The sequence below is a fragment of the Perca flavescens genome, chromosome 13 (assembly GCF_004354835.1).
Source record: "Perca flavescens isolate YP-PL-M2 chromosome 13, PFLA_1.0, whole genome shotgun sequence".
NCBI classification, from domain to species: Eukaryota; Metazoa; Chordata; class Actinopteri; order Perciformes; family Percidae; genus Perca; species Perca flavescens.
In genome coordinates this window covers 21,384,764-21,400,752 of record NC_041343.1, presented here as the reverse complement: position 1 = coordinate 21,400,752, position 15,989 = coordinate 21,384,764, and the positions used below count along the sequence as shown (strand labels likewise).

General features: G+C 39.5%; 2 protein-coding genes across 2 annotated transcripts; both read left to right on the top strand.

The window, feature by feature from the left end:
* Positions 1 to 532: 532 nt before the first annotated feature.
* rnf14 (ring finger protein 14) lies at positions 533 to 6,237 on the top strand. Its single transcript, XM_028595882.1, has 9 exons — positions 533 to 667; positions 1,211 to 1,369; positions 1,544 to 1,674; positions 2,252 to 2,441; positions 3,599 to 3,963; positions 4,144 to 4,372; positions 5,214 to 5,386; positions 5,754 to 5,884; positions 5,997 to 6,237. Exons 2-9 carry the CDS (start codon positions 1,219 to 1,221, stop codon positions 6,055 to 6,057), a joined length of 1,431 nt encoding a protein of 476 aa, XP_028451683.1. The 5' UTR covers positions 533 to 667; positions 1,211 to 1,218; the 3' UTR covers positions 6,058 to 6,237.
* A 5,266-nt stretch (positions 6,238 to 11,503) lies between these two features.
* On the top strand, positions 11,504 to 15,727 carry endou2 (endonuclease, polyU-specific 2). Its single transcript, XM_028594556.1, has 6 exons — positions 11,504 to 11,622; positions 12,174 to 12,279; positions 12,952 to 13,073; positions 13,724 to 13,836; positions 14,266 to 14,419; positions 15,470 to 15,727. The coding sequence occupies exons 1-6, from the start codon at positions 11,521 to 11,523 to the stop codon at positions 15,725 to 15,727; spliced, it is 855 nt and encodes a 284-aa protein (XP_028450357.1). The 5' UTR covers positions 11,504 to 11,520.
* Positions 15,728 to 15,989: the final 262 nt, after the last annotated feature.

The following is a 15,989-nucleotide window of genomic DNA, read 5'->3' as shown; positions in this document are numbered from 1 at the left end:
TACGTATTAAAGGTGCTGTAGGTAGGATTGTGAAGATCCAGGACTTAGCCAATGAATTTGAACGACAACTTCTCAGTCCCCCCCCCCTTTCTGCTGAAGCCCAAACGGTCTCCTAAGCCCTTCCCCCCACAAGGGAGAATGAATGTGTGTGCATGAGTAGTGATTGATAAGCAGTTAGACCCCCTGGCCCTGATTGGTGCATCTAAACGGGCAGCTGTGGATTTTTGCAAATCGCACTACATGCTTTAGGTGGTACAGGTTTTAAATTTCCTAATGTAGTTCTACTCAAACATAGGGTCAGTTTCAGCAAATGTGACAGAAAGTTAGTTTTATTTCTATAAGTCTTACCTACCATGGGTCATTCTCCTGTCAATAGGAATCGTATGAGTTTCAAATAATTTGAAAACATAACTTTGTGTCAATGATTTCAATGATCCTACAATGCAAAGTAGTACAATAATAATTACGCAAACACAAAAAAACTTTTGTAAATACATGTGTCGCTCTTAGCAAAGTTTGAATGAAGTAAACCTGCAGTATACTAAGCATCCTGCAGGCGGCGCTGCCACTCCCACACTGACTCCTGTCACGAACCAGTCAGAGGGCAGGAGTCCGTTCTCTTAGCTAATACATCCATGCAGGAGTCACTAGTATTTGGTCGGACAAGGTAAGAAACGCGTCTTGTTTCACATTATAACTATTGCCGCACGTACATTAGCGTGTTGCACCTTTGCTCAGTACAGAAGAGTAGTTGCCACTGTTTGAGGCTGCTACCACAGAGGGAAAGTTACAGCATGGCCGAGCTAAAGAGTGTAGCGATAGCGTTATAGTGCCAGTGTTTACATCAGCTAACATTGATAGCTAGCTTGAATGCTTTTCCCCACTGCTAACGTTAACCACGTTAGTTTCCTAGTTCTTTGGCTTAACTGTGTCCTGGCGTGAAGTTTGCCAGGTTTGCCCCTGTCTACATCAACACCCGTTGTTAATTAGGCGAGTGTTAAATTATAATTAAATGGTGACCACGTTCAAAAAGGATCAAGTTTACGTTTGCTACCTAGCGTGCTAACTTTGGGGCCAAAGTAAAACATTAGCGTGACGTTAGCTAAAGCACCCTGACGTTAATGTCGCAACAAAGTTGCGTTAGCTCTGTGTAAACGCATACCATGCTAATAATGACTTTATGTCACACATGTTATTGTTTTTATTGCAGGAATGTAAATGTCTGAGGACAAGGAAGCCCAGGAGGATGAGCTGCTTGCTTTAGCAAGTATCTATGATGAGGAGGAGTTCCACCAGGCGGAGTCGGCACAGGGGGGAGAGATCCAACTCTGTCTGGAGCTCCCTCCTGATTTTAAAGTTGTTGTCAAAGGTACAGCTGTCAGTGAGCTATGGCAGTGTTAAGTTAAGCAAAACTCAAATGTAGTAGGCACTTTTGTTATATTGCCTTAGATCTGTTTTGTATATGATTTTCATAAAGTTATTCTCTTCTACTCAATTGGTCTCACTCCCATTTGGGATCTAACTAAGTCTCTATGTGTTGCAGGAGAGAATCAAACTGGATATAATGTTTGCTTCTTACCTCCCTTGGTGCTCAACTTTGAGCTTCCTGCAGACTATCCATCCACATCCTCACCAGTTTTCATTCTCAGCTCTAAATGGATGACCATTGCACAGGTAAGACTCATGGTACCTTAAAGAATTCTTCTCTACATCACCATACAAACCTGACCCGCACATGTCGGCAAGGTTTCCCAGATAGCAAACAGTCATTGAAACTATGTTAAATCAACATTCCGTCATCAACATTAAGTCATTGAATCAACATCGAACTCTGATGTTGATTCTACATCAGTTTGCACCCTGTTTTAATATTGAAACAACGTTGAAATCCTCTCCATACATCAACGGAATTTCAGTGGTATTTCAGTTATCAGGAATATTGAAACAATGTTGGAATTCAACGGAACTATGGATCAACGTAATTTCAATCTTTATTAAGCAATAGAAAATGATTGCTATGCATACGAAAATGTAATGCCTTAAATTAAATTAATATCCTGCTTTTATCTACAGCCAGGATTTTAATACTTTACCAATTGGTAAAGTATTAAAATTCAGAGTCAACTGAGGAAAAGCAAGTGTATTGACCTTGAAAAAGAGTTTTTGATGGTATCACTCAAAAGAAGGTTTCCTTACCGTTCATTACCCTAAATACCTGTTTTTTTTCTCCTTGCCCATTATGCCTCCTCAGATGAGCTCTCTGTGCAAACGCCTGGATGAGCTATGGGAGGAGAACCAGGGCTGTGTGATTCTTTTCACATGGATCCAGTTCCTCAAAGAGGAGGCTCTGGACTTTCTGGGCATCCAGTCTCCTCTTGAAGTCATAAGGGGAGGAAGTAAGGCAGTTGGTGAGCGCAGGAAAACCGACCCAGCAGCCACAGGTACACTATGAGTTTTGTTAATTTAATTAATTTTGCTTGTGTGGATGCATCTACATTAGCTGAGATACCTCTCTAGTAGTCATAGCAGCATGATCTCTATAAGAAGTAGATCGTATTTTAGTGACCCCTAGAGTGGTATGCCGGTGAGTACAGTGGCATAAACCGATTGCCTGGCGACTTATGCCACTCAGTACAGCGGTAAATGCCAATCTCCGGAGTGGTTGCCCACTCGTGTTCCTTCGTCAGGTGCCGCTTAAAAGTAGTAGGTCACTGTCGGTGACAAACCGGGAAGTATTTTCATATATCCTTGCCGATGTACCCAAGTTAATATTAGAGCTTGCCTCATCTAACTGTGTGTGTGTGTGTGTGTGTGTGTGTGTGTGTGTGTGTGTGTGTGTGTGTGTGTGTGTGTGTTTAGCAGTGACATTATAGCTGTGAATGTGTGTGTTATTAATAACTTTTGCTTCTCAGAACACTGCTTTATCACTTTTTGACCTGCCTGTGGGTCGACTTGCGCATCATACTGCATGTATTACCGCCATGTTGGCTGTCCCTTTCACGCAGACGTCTTTTCCGCTCGGTTACTACCTCTGCTACCGGCTTAAAGTTGCAACAACTCTGTCCCCCGATTCCGTCTTCAAAACTTTTGCTCCCAAGGCGAGGTGGCTTAAAGGCACATTAGTGCCACCTTGAACAGGCGGTGTGAAAGGGGCTAATGATTCATTGGTTGTCCCGCTTCCTATGTTTTGAGCGACTGCCCCACCGTAGCAGGAGCAGCGTGAGCGAGTAGGAAAAGTCGTGGATTTGTGAGCACTGGTATGTTCTAACAGTTCGTCAGACTTGCCCGTCGTTTGAAAAAATTTGTTTGTTCATTTTCGCTCATAACTAATCAGCCCAAACACTAATATACTCTTCTGCTTTTCTGTAGATTATCTAGGTACAGTACCTGCAAATGAACGTTTATTCACTCTGCCTAATTTGTTTGTTATAAAACAATTGCAACCCAGTTGCTCTCAAACAAGAACACATTGTGTCAGAGTAAAATCACCACATATTAAGCATTTTTCTTCCATGAAAATATTATATTTTATATTTTTATATTATTTTTTATATATATATATATTTTTTTAGAGTGATTAATACTTTTGTTTTTTCAGCTCTGACACAGTGTGGGAGTCATTCTGAAAATGATGAAGAAAAGAAACCGCAGCCACAGTTGTCATTGCCTTCTCAACTGGACCAGCGGGCCGTTTTGGTGATGGACCCGCGTGCCGACCTCCTACCTCAGCTCCTGGACTTTGACGAGGAGCAGCGCCAGAGGGTGTTTGACAGCAAGGTGTTCGGCTGTGGGATCTGCTTTGTGGAGAAGCTGGGCTCCAACTGCCTCTGCTTTAAGGAGTGCCAGCATGTCTACTGCAAGGCCTGCATGACTGAATACTTCCAGATCCAAATACGGGACGGCAACGTTCAGTGCCTTAATTGCCCTGAGCCCAAATGTACCTCCTTAGCCACACCATCGCAGGTTAGAGAGTGGTAAAGAAGATGTGTGTGTATGTGCCTGTGTTTGTTTGTAGTTCTAATGTCACCTTACAGTTGAATTAGTGCTTTTCAGAGGATGGTTAAACTAAACTCCCACTCTGCAAGTTTACCCAGCCTATCCCTTGTAATGAGCCATCTCTCTCCCTCGGTCTTCATCTCTCAGGTGAAGCAGCTGGTGGATGAGGAGCTGTTTGCCCGTTATGACCGGTTGCTGCTCCAGTCCAGTCTGGACCTCATGGCCGACGTGGTCTACTGTCCCCGCCAGTCCTGCGGCACCGCTGTTATGGTGGAGCCAGAGACTACCATGGGCATTTGCTCGGCCTGCCAGTATGCCTTTTGCACACTGTGCAAGCTTGGCTATCATGGTCTCTCCCACTGTAAAATCCCCGCAGGTAAGGTCACTGAAAATAAGTTTGCTGCACATCACATGCTAATAAAAGACTTTTGAAGCCGTGTAGCAACAGGTTGACTTATCGAAAATGGATACTGCCCTTCAACTGAAGAGTGTTGCCATTTCTGTTCTGGATCTGATCTGGTTCTAACTATTTCACTTTTTTTTCTTGTTTCTTCATTTATTAATTTTTTGCCAGGTGTTTTTGTTGTGACCTAATTCTAAATTTGGTATCAAGTTATCTCACAATTCACCCTCCTGTCTTGGTCTGCTGCATGTCTACGTGAAAGTGAGACACATGCTGTTTAGTCATGTGTCAATTTATTTGGCACTTTATGTTGGATGAATCCCTATCAACAGCCATCCAAATGCTTTACAGTTAGCATTTTAACTAAAGTTACAATTTTGAGACAATTTCTTTGAGGGTAAATGAGTTAATACTCTAATGAAATTAACTTATTTGCAACATGTAATACTAAATGCCATGTGTATTTTAAAAATATATATATATATATATATATATATATATATATATATATATATATATATATATATATATATATATATATATATATATAATAAAACTTTTTATGCTTTGTTAACTACTACTAACCGTTACATAAAACTAACTGTACAGTTGGGATGTTCAGTTATGAAAGCTGAACACATGATACAGTCCCTTGTGGGTCGATATATTGTGAATAATAATGGTTTCCAGGTGCTGTAATGGTAAAGTGTTACAAAAAGATTGTTAAAGAGTTCAATAAAAAAAAAAAAAATCCATTGGTACCACATTTTATTAACCCTGACTTCCTGTCCTTGTTTTCTGCCTTGTTCCACAGATGAATTGCGCAACCTCAGAGATGAGTACCTGTCAGCCTCAACTGCGGGGAAAAAGTTCATGGAGCAACGCTTTGGGAAGAGGGTTATCCAGAAAGCAGTGGAAGAGTCCTTTAGCAGAGACTGGCTTAATGAGAACTGCAAATGCTGCCCACGCTGTGGAACCAATATACAGGTTGGGCTCCCCCTGCTGGTCACAGTACGGTTAGAACAGGCTTTGACTTTATCACCAGGGGTCAGCGTTCACTGCCGTCAGTTTTAAATGTAGCATTTATCTTACTTCCTTTATACACAGACTGAGACAGGTGATAACAAAATGTAAACCGCAGCCTGTGTTTGATGTACATGTAGTTCTGTTAATAATCAACCTTTTAAGCCATTCTAATTCAAATGTACAGGTTATAAAGTGTTTACAAATGTTATTATCTATTCCATACTATCCCTATAGGTCCGTATGTCCAGCCCCACGTTGTGTGAGTTACGATTGTTGATTGATGTTTGCTGAGTCCTCTCCCTAATGCCTTGTCTCTTTGTCTTTCAAGAAAGTGGATGGCTGTAATAAGATGACCTGTACCTCGTGTAGACAATACTTCTGTTGGCTGTGCCTGGGTCTCCTCAGCAAAGTCAACCCGTACAGTCACTTCAACAACCCACATTCGCCATGTTACAACCAGTGAGTGATCATTTTTATCTTTATTTTGTTTACCACTCCAGCCAAGTAGTCCCTATACATCTATAAAAAAAAAAAACATTGGTTGAGTGTGTCTTTTCTTTTCCTGCTGCAGACTCTTCCAAGGTGTGGATCTTGATGAAGAAGATGCCTTCTGGAGTGATGAGGAGGACTGACAACCTGTGCAGTACCTCATTGCTGTATGCTCCATTTGAAAGCACTTTATCTCGCATAACCATCACTTCACCTGTGGCACTTACTATGCCTGCATTAGCACAACAGTGCCACTAAAACCATGTACTATTGTTTGTGTATTGAATATGATCAGGCATTTTGGGTATAAAACATTCAATGTCTGGGTGCAAAGTTTTCATATTTACTTATGACAGATTATATATATATATATATATATATATATATATATATATATATATATATATATATATATATATAAAGCATTTGTTCATGAATGGCATAACAGTTTTAGCTTTTAGCTCAGAGAGAGATATTTTGGTAAAAGTAGACATTTTCTTTAAAAAAAAGAATCAAAAATATGTGGTTAGTGAACGTTTTAGATATGACAACGTCATAGGACTGGACTTTTATTCCAAAACAACAAATTGTGGATTCATTTCTCTTTATTATACTCTAAATCAGGTCTACAGATCTACTCTCTCCTTAATTAGACTTTTTCCTGATGGGTTTTGACATCTCATAGGCTCATAATGATCACCAGGTGATACTGGAACCAGTTTAAGGTGTTTGCTTCCAATTAGCTAGCAACTGGGTGTTCCAGGGAAAAGGACTGCATTTGCCCTACTTTGTCATGTTACGTGTCCTGGTTGTTGAACCTGGGGATTTGTCAACCAGGCATACACTACCGGTCAAAAGTTTGGGGTCACTTAGAAATTCCCATTCCACTCCCATTATAGACAGAATACCAGCTGAGATCAGTTGCATTGTCTTTTTTTTTTTTTTTTTTTTTTTTTTTTTTTAATCAGGGCAGCAGTTTTCAGATTACATTATGTGTCTATGTAATTACAAATTGATATCAGATTGGTAAACAGAATGTGCCTTTGGAACATTGGATGAATGGTTGCTGATAATGGGCAACGTAGATATTGCATTAAAGATCAGCCACTTCTTTCTACAACAGTCGAGAACCCTTTTGCAATTATGTAAACTCATAATGTAATCTGAAAACTGCTGCCCTGATAAAAATTATGTCTGTAATGAAGTGGAATGGAAATTTCTAAGTGACCCCAAACGTTTGACTGGTAGTGTAATTACAGAACAAATTTTTTTTTTCTCCTTAATGAAAATTATTTTGTGATTTGCTTTGTCTTGAGATGAGTTAATTTACAGAAGTTTGTCTTTGCACATCATATGACAAAAATGAGGCGGATTGAAAAGATGCTTTTTATGAGATGGGGAATGTTTTTTTTTTTTATTTTATTATTTGGAGTCACATGTTTTGTTTTCATATAGAAGGTAATAATGGAGGCCTCTTCAGTAAATATACTTACTAGGAATGATATTTGACCAGGTTTATTCACACCCTCCTTTGTACGAGTTTTATTTTTGCCAACGTTTAGTGTCAAGGAGAGGCCATATAATCTTGATAATGTCTAGAGATACAAAGAAATATATTATGTTAACTTATTTTATTTTTCTTTCTTTTTACATTTGATCAGAAAGGGGACTATCTCATGGAGGAGGTTCTGTTTGAAATTGATCACTGCATCAAATGTTATCAATGTTAAATGATTTGCTCCTTACTGCATCAAAAATGAGGACTACTTTGATAATTGATTCTGGTTTGGACCGTAAGAAGACAATCTCCTGTTCAGTCTTGAAATGCACATGGATTCACTTTCCCTTCAGTGCAAACCCACTGTTACTTCATTCTCATGTAAGAAACATTTGAATGCAGGACCTGCAGAATCCAGTTAAAATGCATTGACAAAATTAAATGTTACCACTTAACATTTAGTCAATTATTCATTGGATCTGGGCACCTGGGTATCTCACCTGGTAGAGCGGGCGCCCATATACAGAGGCTGACCTGCGGCCGTTTGCTGCATGTCTTCCCCCTCTCTCTCCTCTCTTTCGTGTCTACAGCTGTCCTGTCTATTAAAGGCTAAAACGGCCAAAAAAATGATCTTAAAAAAACAAAACATTGATTGAATCTGAGACTGGACATGCACTTTGGTGTCAGTATAATTCTTCTTCCCTCGCTATGCGTGTGTAGATGCAGCAAACTAAACACTTGCAATAAAAGGTAAAGATGGTAATTGGCCCTTGTGGTTTTAACTGGAAGCAATTATGAAACCGAAACAAATTCATTAATAGTGATTACAATTTAGAAAAAAGATGAGATCCAAGAGTTAGACCAAAGGTATTTTAAAGTAACAAGGGAACTGGATTCACAGACTAGCTGTCAAATCAGTTCCATTGTGCTTTATGTCAGAAAGAAACAAAATAACACCAGTAAAATAGCAACATTAAGTCCACATGGGGAAGTGCAACACAGTACTACATAATATAGCAAACAAGAGATAGAAATCAAAAGAGTAAATTATGAACACTTATCACAACAGTACTTCATCAGTTACTTAGACTGTTCCTTTGGCAATGTGTTAGCTCCAGACAGCTAATTTAGTGGCTAGCTTGGTTAGCAGTAAGCCGATTATAATGTAGAAAAACTAAATTCTACTAAATCAGAGAAACAGCTTGTAGATAATTCTCCAACAAGTGCATTTCAGGAGTAGGTAAAAGATGTCCGTCAGTATTTGCTTGGTTACAGATCTGACAAAATAGTTGCTGGAACCATGTCACTGCTGTAGAACTTTGCCAATAGTGGTAGCTACTAGCAACGGAACACCCAAATGAAACCGACCACGGTTGCTGTGAGGTCATGAGACATATTATTGCAGGTGTTTATTGGTATTTTTAAGCTGTTTATTTTTTTACTTAAGTTTAACTTTAGTTGTTCCTCACAAACGTACACCTCCAATGTGGACCACATTTAGGCTTCCAGTCCCATTGCCTCTAAGCTATTGTAAAATGATGTGTTAATGTTTAGTAAGACAATACATAACTTAGTACAGGAGGAGCCACAAAGTAGTTTTTTTTCCTTTTTTGTGGTTTAATAAAGACGGCATTCGGTGTAAAAAGTAAAGAAATACAAATGAAAGGGTTATATGAATGTATAAATATATATTATATATAAACTCTTTTTTTTACATGTCATTATTGAACAAGGATATAGTAAGGAAGCAAATGCTGATCAAATCATGTCAAACCTGATACCAGGGTTTTCTTTAGTTTGACTTTGTTCAGAAATGTCACTACTTTTTTTTTTTTTTTTTTTGATGTGAAGGATTTTATTTAAATTTTCCGCAATTTTGACCAAACATGTAGTCTTAAGAGTTAAAATACTTTAGAATGAAATGTCACTTCTGAATTATTCACAAACCACAATTGAATATTTTCAGTATGTTTAGCTCTCTGTAGGGCTTTAAGTAAGCCTTTACAACACCTTGTAACCTGAAACATAACCCACATTTACCCTTTACTCCAGAGGTTATACTGTGACAGAGAGAAACAATGGAATACTAAAGAAACAAAGAGCTCACAATTTTGCCTCAGATTGAAAAGAGACGACAACATGGTGTAATCCCTTTGGCTAGAGTTGCTGACAGGGGATAACCTTTTAAAATGGCCCCTCTCTCCTGACCTGCCCCCCACCTGCCTGTCTTTCTCCATACACTGACTGACTGACTGACTGAACTGTTACTATGCCCATAAAGACACCTGCTCTCACAAACACAGGAAACCACAGCCAGCAGCACCTGACCGACACCGAGGAACTTCACTAGCCCTCAAATCACTCATCGTTTTCTCCTTGCTGAACCAGAAAAGCAGGACGAGACTCAAAGGGTAAGGTCAGTGGAGTTTTGATGTGGTGGCTGATGGGACGCGGCCTGGGGCTAGGATGGTGGTGATGAAGATCATAGAGCTCAGTGTCATCATCGATGTGTGTCCTGTTGTCAGCCATGTTTTTGTGGAATGCAGTGGTGGTGTTGAGCTGGATGGATGAATTCTGTCTGGCTGGGGAGGCAATTATGTTTTTACAATGCTGTGGACTACACAATAGCTTCATGATAGCCTATCAAATCACTGCTTCATTGTTATGTATACAACTTTACTTTTATATGTTCCTATCAATGCGTTTGTCTATCTAAGAAGCCTTTGCTAAATAAACTCCAAAGGCATTTTTGCTGTGGTGTTTTTTGATACGTTGGCTTTCTGTTTATTATGTCTTAGTCTTAGTCAGATTCAAATTCTGAAATAAATACAATGCTGACAGATGGCCGTATGAATCAAAACTATCTTTCAAAAGGGATAGTTAAAGGTACTCTAAGCGATGTCACGCATTTTTTAGGCTACAATATTTTTTGTCACATACAGCAAACCTCTTCTCACTATCCGCGAGCTGCCTGTCACCTGAACACACTGAAAAAAAAAAAGTGGTCTCTGTAGACAGCCCAGGGTCCACTAACTCCAACAAGAACAAAGTGGCCAACCTGGACCACAAGAACATAACAAACCGTGTTCCAGCATTCAGCCAATAACCGACAAGAAGGATTTTGGTGGGGCGGGGGTTAGTGCGCTGAAGCACGGAAGGGATCGAGGGGGAGGGGACGGGATGAGGAGGAGGGAGGGGCGAGCTAGTCTCGTTTTGTTTGAAAATACTTTGAACGTCAACAAGAATAACGTCACCCAACATTGCTTGGAGCACCTTTAAATATGAATAAATGAAGTTTATTATTGTCTCATGCTCACAACCATGATCAGGCGCATGAGCTTACAAGACATTTAAAGCAATACTACAAGTCTACTAAAAGTCCAACAATAAAGAAAACCAATTTGAATGATTTTCACAATCAGATTTCATGCCTTTCTGTCTACACCAACATTTAAATCACTGACAAGAAATGTTAGCAAAAACAGCAATTCCAATTCTTTGATAACCTGTACACCAGAATATTTCTGGGTTTTGTTGAGCAATTTCATTGAACATCATCACTCTTATAGTAATCATAATCATACTGTACGCACCGGACAAAAAGAAAACGGGATTCTATTTCACAACACAGCTCACACAAGTTTGATCAGCCACTGAAGACGTTTACTGATTATTGCCTATGATGAAACTCCTTAACAGATGGTTTGAGACTACTGTGACACACTGACATGTTTCTAAGATGTTTCCCCACTGATAGTTACTGAATTTAACAGTTTTTTTTTAATTAAAATGTGAAATACTCTTTGTCGACAGACGTTTACGAATAAAATTAAATATTCACTTTAAAGATCAGAAGTGATCTAAAAAGTATACAAATCCTTAAAATGAACCAGAATACATTGGCAATACCATGATGTAAAATTAGTCCAAAGATTGTTTAGCACTGCATCATGTTTTACTAGCTCATTAAAACTAAAAAAAAAACTAAAATGTGCCTTTTGTTAACGTCCACCATTGCTAACACCAAGTTTTTAAGCAACTCATCAACTGTTCCTCTGCTCCAGCTCATCCACTGCAGGAATCAAGAACACAACCCAGCGGGCGCATCATGATTGAGAGTGACAGAGAGCTGTCGGCCATGGTGCAGGAGCTGTGGGACAACGACGTCAACAGACTCAAACCTGGAAAAGACTACAGAATCTCTCTGCAGGTGCACCACACACAACACACACACACACACACACACACACACACACACACACACACACACACACACACACACACACACACACACACACACACACACACACACACACATGTTTACTGACATCCTAGCTGGCCCTTAAATACATCTACAATTGCTCAGTCTGTAATTTAAGAGCCTCATGTTGTTTTTGTGTACCACCTTGAAGCATCTTTTTTTTTCACATGGAACATCAAGAGAAAACCAGAGAGGTAAAGACCATTTGACAAGTAATGAGTATTGTGGAAATTGTGGTCTTGATCTAAACTGCCAGCTCAGATTAGACCTTTGTTTGGTTCTGTTGTTTCTCCTCTGTATCACCTACTTGTAAGTGGTTTGGTTATCGTCTGCCACTGTGGCAGTGCATCCATGTTGCAAAGGTAGCTCTGACTGAATGCAAAATGTATGGAAGCATGCTGGAAGCATCTGAGATTTTATGGGGAAAACAGAAAGCAGTGACATCAACCTATTTGCACAAGTCCGATTTTGAAGTTTGAGTGGTTCTCTTCCTGCTGCAGGGCAAAGCTGGAGACAGCATGGCCATGAGCGACAACAACGATGGAGCAGGATTTCCTCTGTTTACATTTGTCGATGAGAACATTTTCAAAAAGGAGACTTTTTTAGGTAAGTGCATGAAGGTAGAATGTCAAAAGTGCATTCGTCATGCCTTAATGTTTATTGTCTTTTATTTGTTTTCTCTGGGATGAGGCTGCTTCTTACAAAAAATTTTGAATTGACATGATCTCTTCACACATTCCACTGCACTGTTTACCAGTTTGATACGATCCTCCTCGCCGCCTCCCTTCAGACAGAGTAAACCTTTTTCATCTACTCATAATCTCCCTATGACGAACTGTGGCATGTTGCATAACCGCAGAGTATGCAGAGTTCACCGCGCTGGGTGCAGAAAGATGTTCCTCTGCAACCACTGGCTTCTTCAAATCTTCCTCTACATGATAACTACCCAAGCATGCTTCCTTCCGGCAATTCTTGTCTAGTGATGTTTTCACAAAGATACAGCTGGTTTTCAGAGTTCACCCTGAAGCATTTGTCCCATTGAAGAAAAGGAGGATTTCTCCCTCCTTGCTATTTTTATACTTAGTTTGTCCATAGTCTTTAGCGACCTGCTTCACTGTCCGTCATCTGGTTACTAAAGCTCAGGATTTATATTTTCTTTAGAAATAGAAATCTTCATTTATTCTGAGGTTTCTGTATTCAGCTTTCATAACTGTCATTATATCCATGTCCCAGACTGAACAGAACCACTTTTTGATAAGTGTCTGTTTGTTTCTACAGCTTTTATCTCCCTGTTGGATAACTATGTGAGTGACACCGGCGAGCCAGAAATTGTAACCCCTGAGGAGGTGGCTGAGAACCACAAATTCCTGGACGCCATCATTCAAACTTCCACTATGAAGGTACCCGTGGGAACGTTTGGAAATAAACTCTCCCATCTTGCTGTGCCTCTAAAAGGCCCATTTCTACTGAAGAATTAATGAGAAAGAAGTAGGCAGCAGCTGTTAAAATAATCATATAATACAATTAAACTTAAATTAAAATTATTATTACATTTTTACTTTTATACTAAACGTTTACAGACATGCTAGATACTCTGTGAGATTGTACTTAGACACAGCTTTGCTTGAAGCTAAATGCTAATGTAAGCATGCTAACATGCACTCAATGACAATGCTAACATGCTGATGTTTAGCAGGTGTAATGTTTACCATGTTTACTATCTTAATTAAGCAACATTGACTTATTAGCACCAAACACTAAGTACATCCGAGGCTGTTGGGAACATCATTAGTGTGGCAATGAAGAATTGAACAAATTAAAATTTTGATCTGATGATGGTGCTAGATTAAAAGTCAGGGGTTCTTTGTCTGGGAACTATGAATGTCTGCACAAAATGCCCTGGCAATCCATCAAATAGTTGTTGAGATATTTCAGTTTGAACCAAAGTGATGGACCGACCGACTGACATTGCCATCCATTGTGCCCCAGCGCTATTGTGGCTAAAAATGTAAATGACAACATTTAATAATAAATTATTGTTTGTTTGCAGATAGCTCATAAATACCTGGTAGAGAATAAGCTCTCTCCAAAAGACGATACACAATTCAAGGAGCAGCTGTACAGGATCTGGTTTGAACTTTATGCGAGGAGAGGCTCCAGCAGGTGGGTGGAATCTGGCACAACACCAAATATAACTTCACCAGTGGAATCTGGCACTCTAATGGTAACCGTCTTACTCTGAGAAACTGGCTCAGTGTAGCACATTCAGTCAGTATTACTGTGAGTAGAACTACTGAAATGCTTATTTGTAGCATGTTCAGGAAGGAAGCAGCAAATAAATACCACATTCTGTCCACATGGCACATGAGTTAATACAACTTAGTCATTTTAATAGATGCAAACATGCTAAGTTTAGAGTTATAAAGGTTCCATAAATTAACTGAGCTTGGGGCATGACCATGAGCTGATGAAATTACACCTTTTGAAAATGAGCGATTCTTTAGACAAAATAACTGACGATATGGCGTGGAAAGCCTACAGTACATCAGATTTACAACAAATCAGAAAATATGTCTGTCTTTCACCCTTCAGGCCAGACTCCTCTGGATTTGAACACGTGTTTGTTGGTGAGACGAGGGGAGGGCGGACTGTCATCGGATTTCACAACTGGATCCAGCTCTACCTACAAGAGAAGCTGGGACACATCGATTACAAAGGCTACAGCGTCTCTGCAAATTCACCCCAGGTACAATGCTATTGTGTGTCTCTTGTTTTAACAAAGATGGACCACAATAGGGCCAAGAATATATTCTTAGCACTACCCTATCTGTATTGTATTTCCCCATCACATATTCGTATCAATATATCTGACAAATCTTTCATCTGTCCTCCCGTTTTTTCTCACCTCCTCTCCTCCCCAAAGTTGAGCTGCACTCTTTGCAGTCTTGCTCTCATCATCGTTTTTGCACACTGATGAGAAACCTCACATCCTTCTATGACTACCTTTGCCCTCTCGCCTTCTCCTCATCTCTCTGTATTTTGTTTTTCTAATCTGAACCTAATGCAAATCACTGGGCACAACCCATTTTCTATTTAAACACGATAAGGAGTCTCCTGTAGTTTAAAACAATGCATCATTTTCATATTCTACTTTGCATATTTTTCACAATCACCTATGCCGTTTCCACGTATCATGCAGCATACTGTATGCAAACATATTTGCATACAGTATGCACTGGACCCAAGTGACATCATTATGTTCAATATTGTCATCAGCTAATGGCTGAGTTGACCGATAGGGCAATCTTTCCCAGAAATGTGTGTCTCTTTAAATTATGTTACATATAGAAGCACATTTCTACCAGGAAAAGAAAATAGATAAAAGGTTGTGGATGATTAACATAAAAATATGAATGGTAAGCCTGATGTTATCTTAAATTCTGAGCTAAAAGTCAAAGACTTTGACTAAATGACTCAAAATTATAACTTTGGCTTAGTCAAAATTCTGACTTATTTTCTTAGAATTTTGATGTGTATTTCTATTTTTTATCATGCCTTACTTTTCACATTTGTTTCCCCTTTATTTGGTAAAAATTGGCCTATATATGTCAGGTGGTGTGTATAACATATGTATGTGAAACACTGACAGCCTGCGTCTGTTTCTCTCCTCTGACCGATGAGAATGAGCCCATGGCTGCTATTGTCAAACGATCCTACATGTTTTTCCATCCCTCACCATCCTCTTCTCCTCTCTTTCATCACCTGCCATTTCTTTTTTTTTTCTTTCTCACTGCAGCCTGACGAGAACAAACACATCTTGGCGCTACAGTTCAGCTGGAAGGACGGTATAAAGCCCAAGGGCAGCATCTTCATCGGCGTCAGTCCCGAGTTCGAGTTCGCCCTCTACACTCTCTGTTTCCTCACCTCGCCCAACGAGCGTGTCAAAGTCCAATTCAATTTATATGATGTGGAGATTGTTTGCCACCACTACAACCAAAAGCACATAGGCACCACTTACCCTGTGCTGCTTAAGTACCGGAAACCTACTAAGTAATTTGACTAGAAATTAATCTGAGATATAACTTCTCCAACATTTGAGCTTGCTTACAAAGTGTCACAGGCATTGTTGTTGTCTTTTTATTTAAGATAAAGATACAATAAAACCTTACGAGACCCAATTGCATTTGTTTTTATTGCACAATGATGCCTATTATTCTGAGTGTGTTAAACAGTATATTAAGTGAGCGATATAGTATAAGTAATATGCTAATTACTGATGTTCATGAGTTACCTACTCATTAAAACATTTTTGAGGT

Excerpts from the sequence above, each read along its gene's own strand:
- rnf14 (XM_028595882.1), top strand. The coding sequence starts at position 1,219 with ATGTCTGAGGACAAGGAAGCCCAGGAGGATGAGCTGCTTGCTTTAGCA. Across the intron at positions 1,370-1,543 it reads TTTTAAAGTTGTTGTCAAAG|GAGAGAATCAAACTGGATAT; the intron begins GTACAGCTGTCA and ends TATGTGTTGCAG. Across the intron at positions 3,964-4,143 it reads CCTTAGCCACACCATCGCAG|GTGAAGCAGCTGGTGGATGA; the intron begins GTTAGAGAGTGG and ends TTCATCTCTCAG.
- endou2 (XM_028594556.1), top strand. The coding sequence starts at position 11,521 with ATGATTGAGAGTGACAGAGAGCTGTCGGCCATGGTGCAGGAGCTGTGG. Across the intron at positions 13,074-13,723 it reads TTCAAACTTCCACTATGAAG|ATAGCTCATAAATACCTGGT; the intron begins GTACCCGTGGGA and ends GTTTGTTTGCAG. Across the intron at positions 14,420-15,469 it reads TCTCTGCAAATTCACCCCAG|CCTGACGAGAACAAACACAT; the intron begins GTACAATGCTAT and ends TTCTCACTGCAG.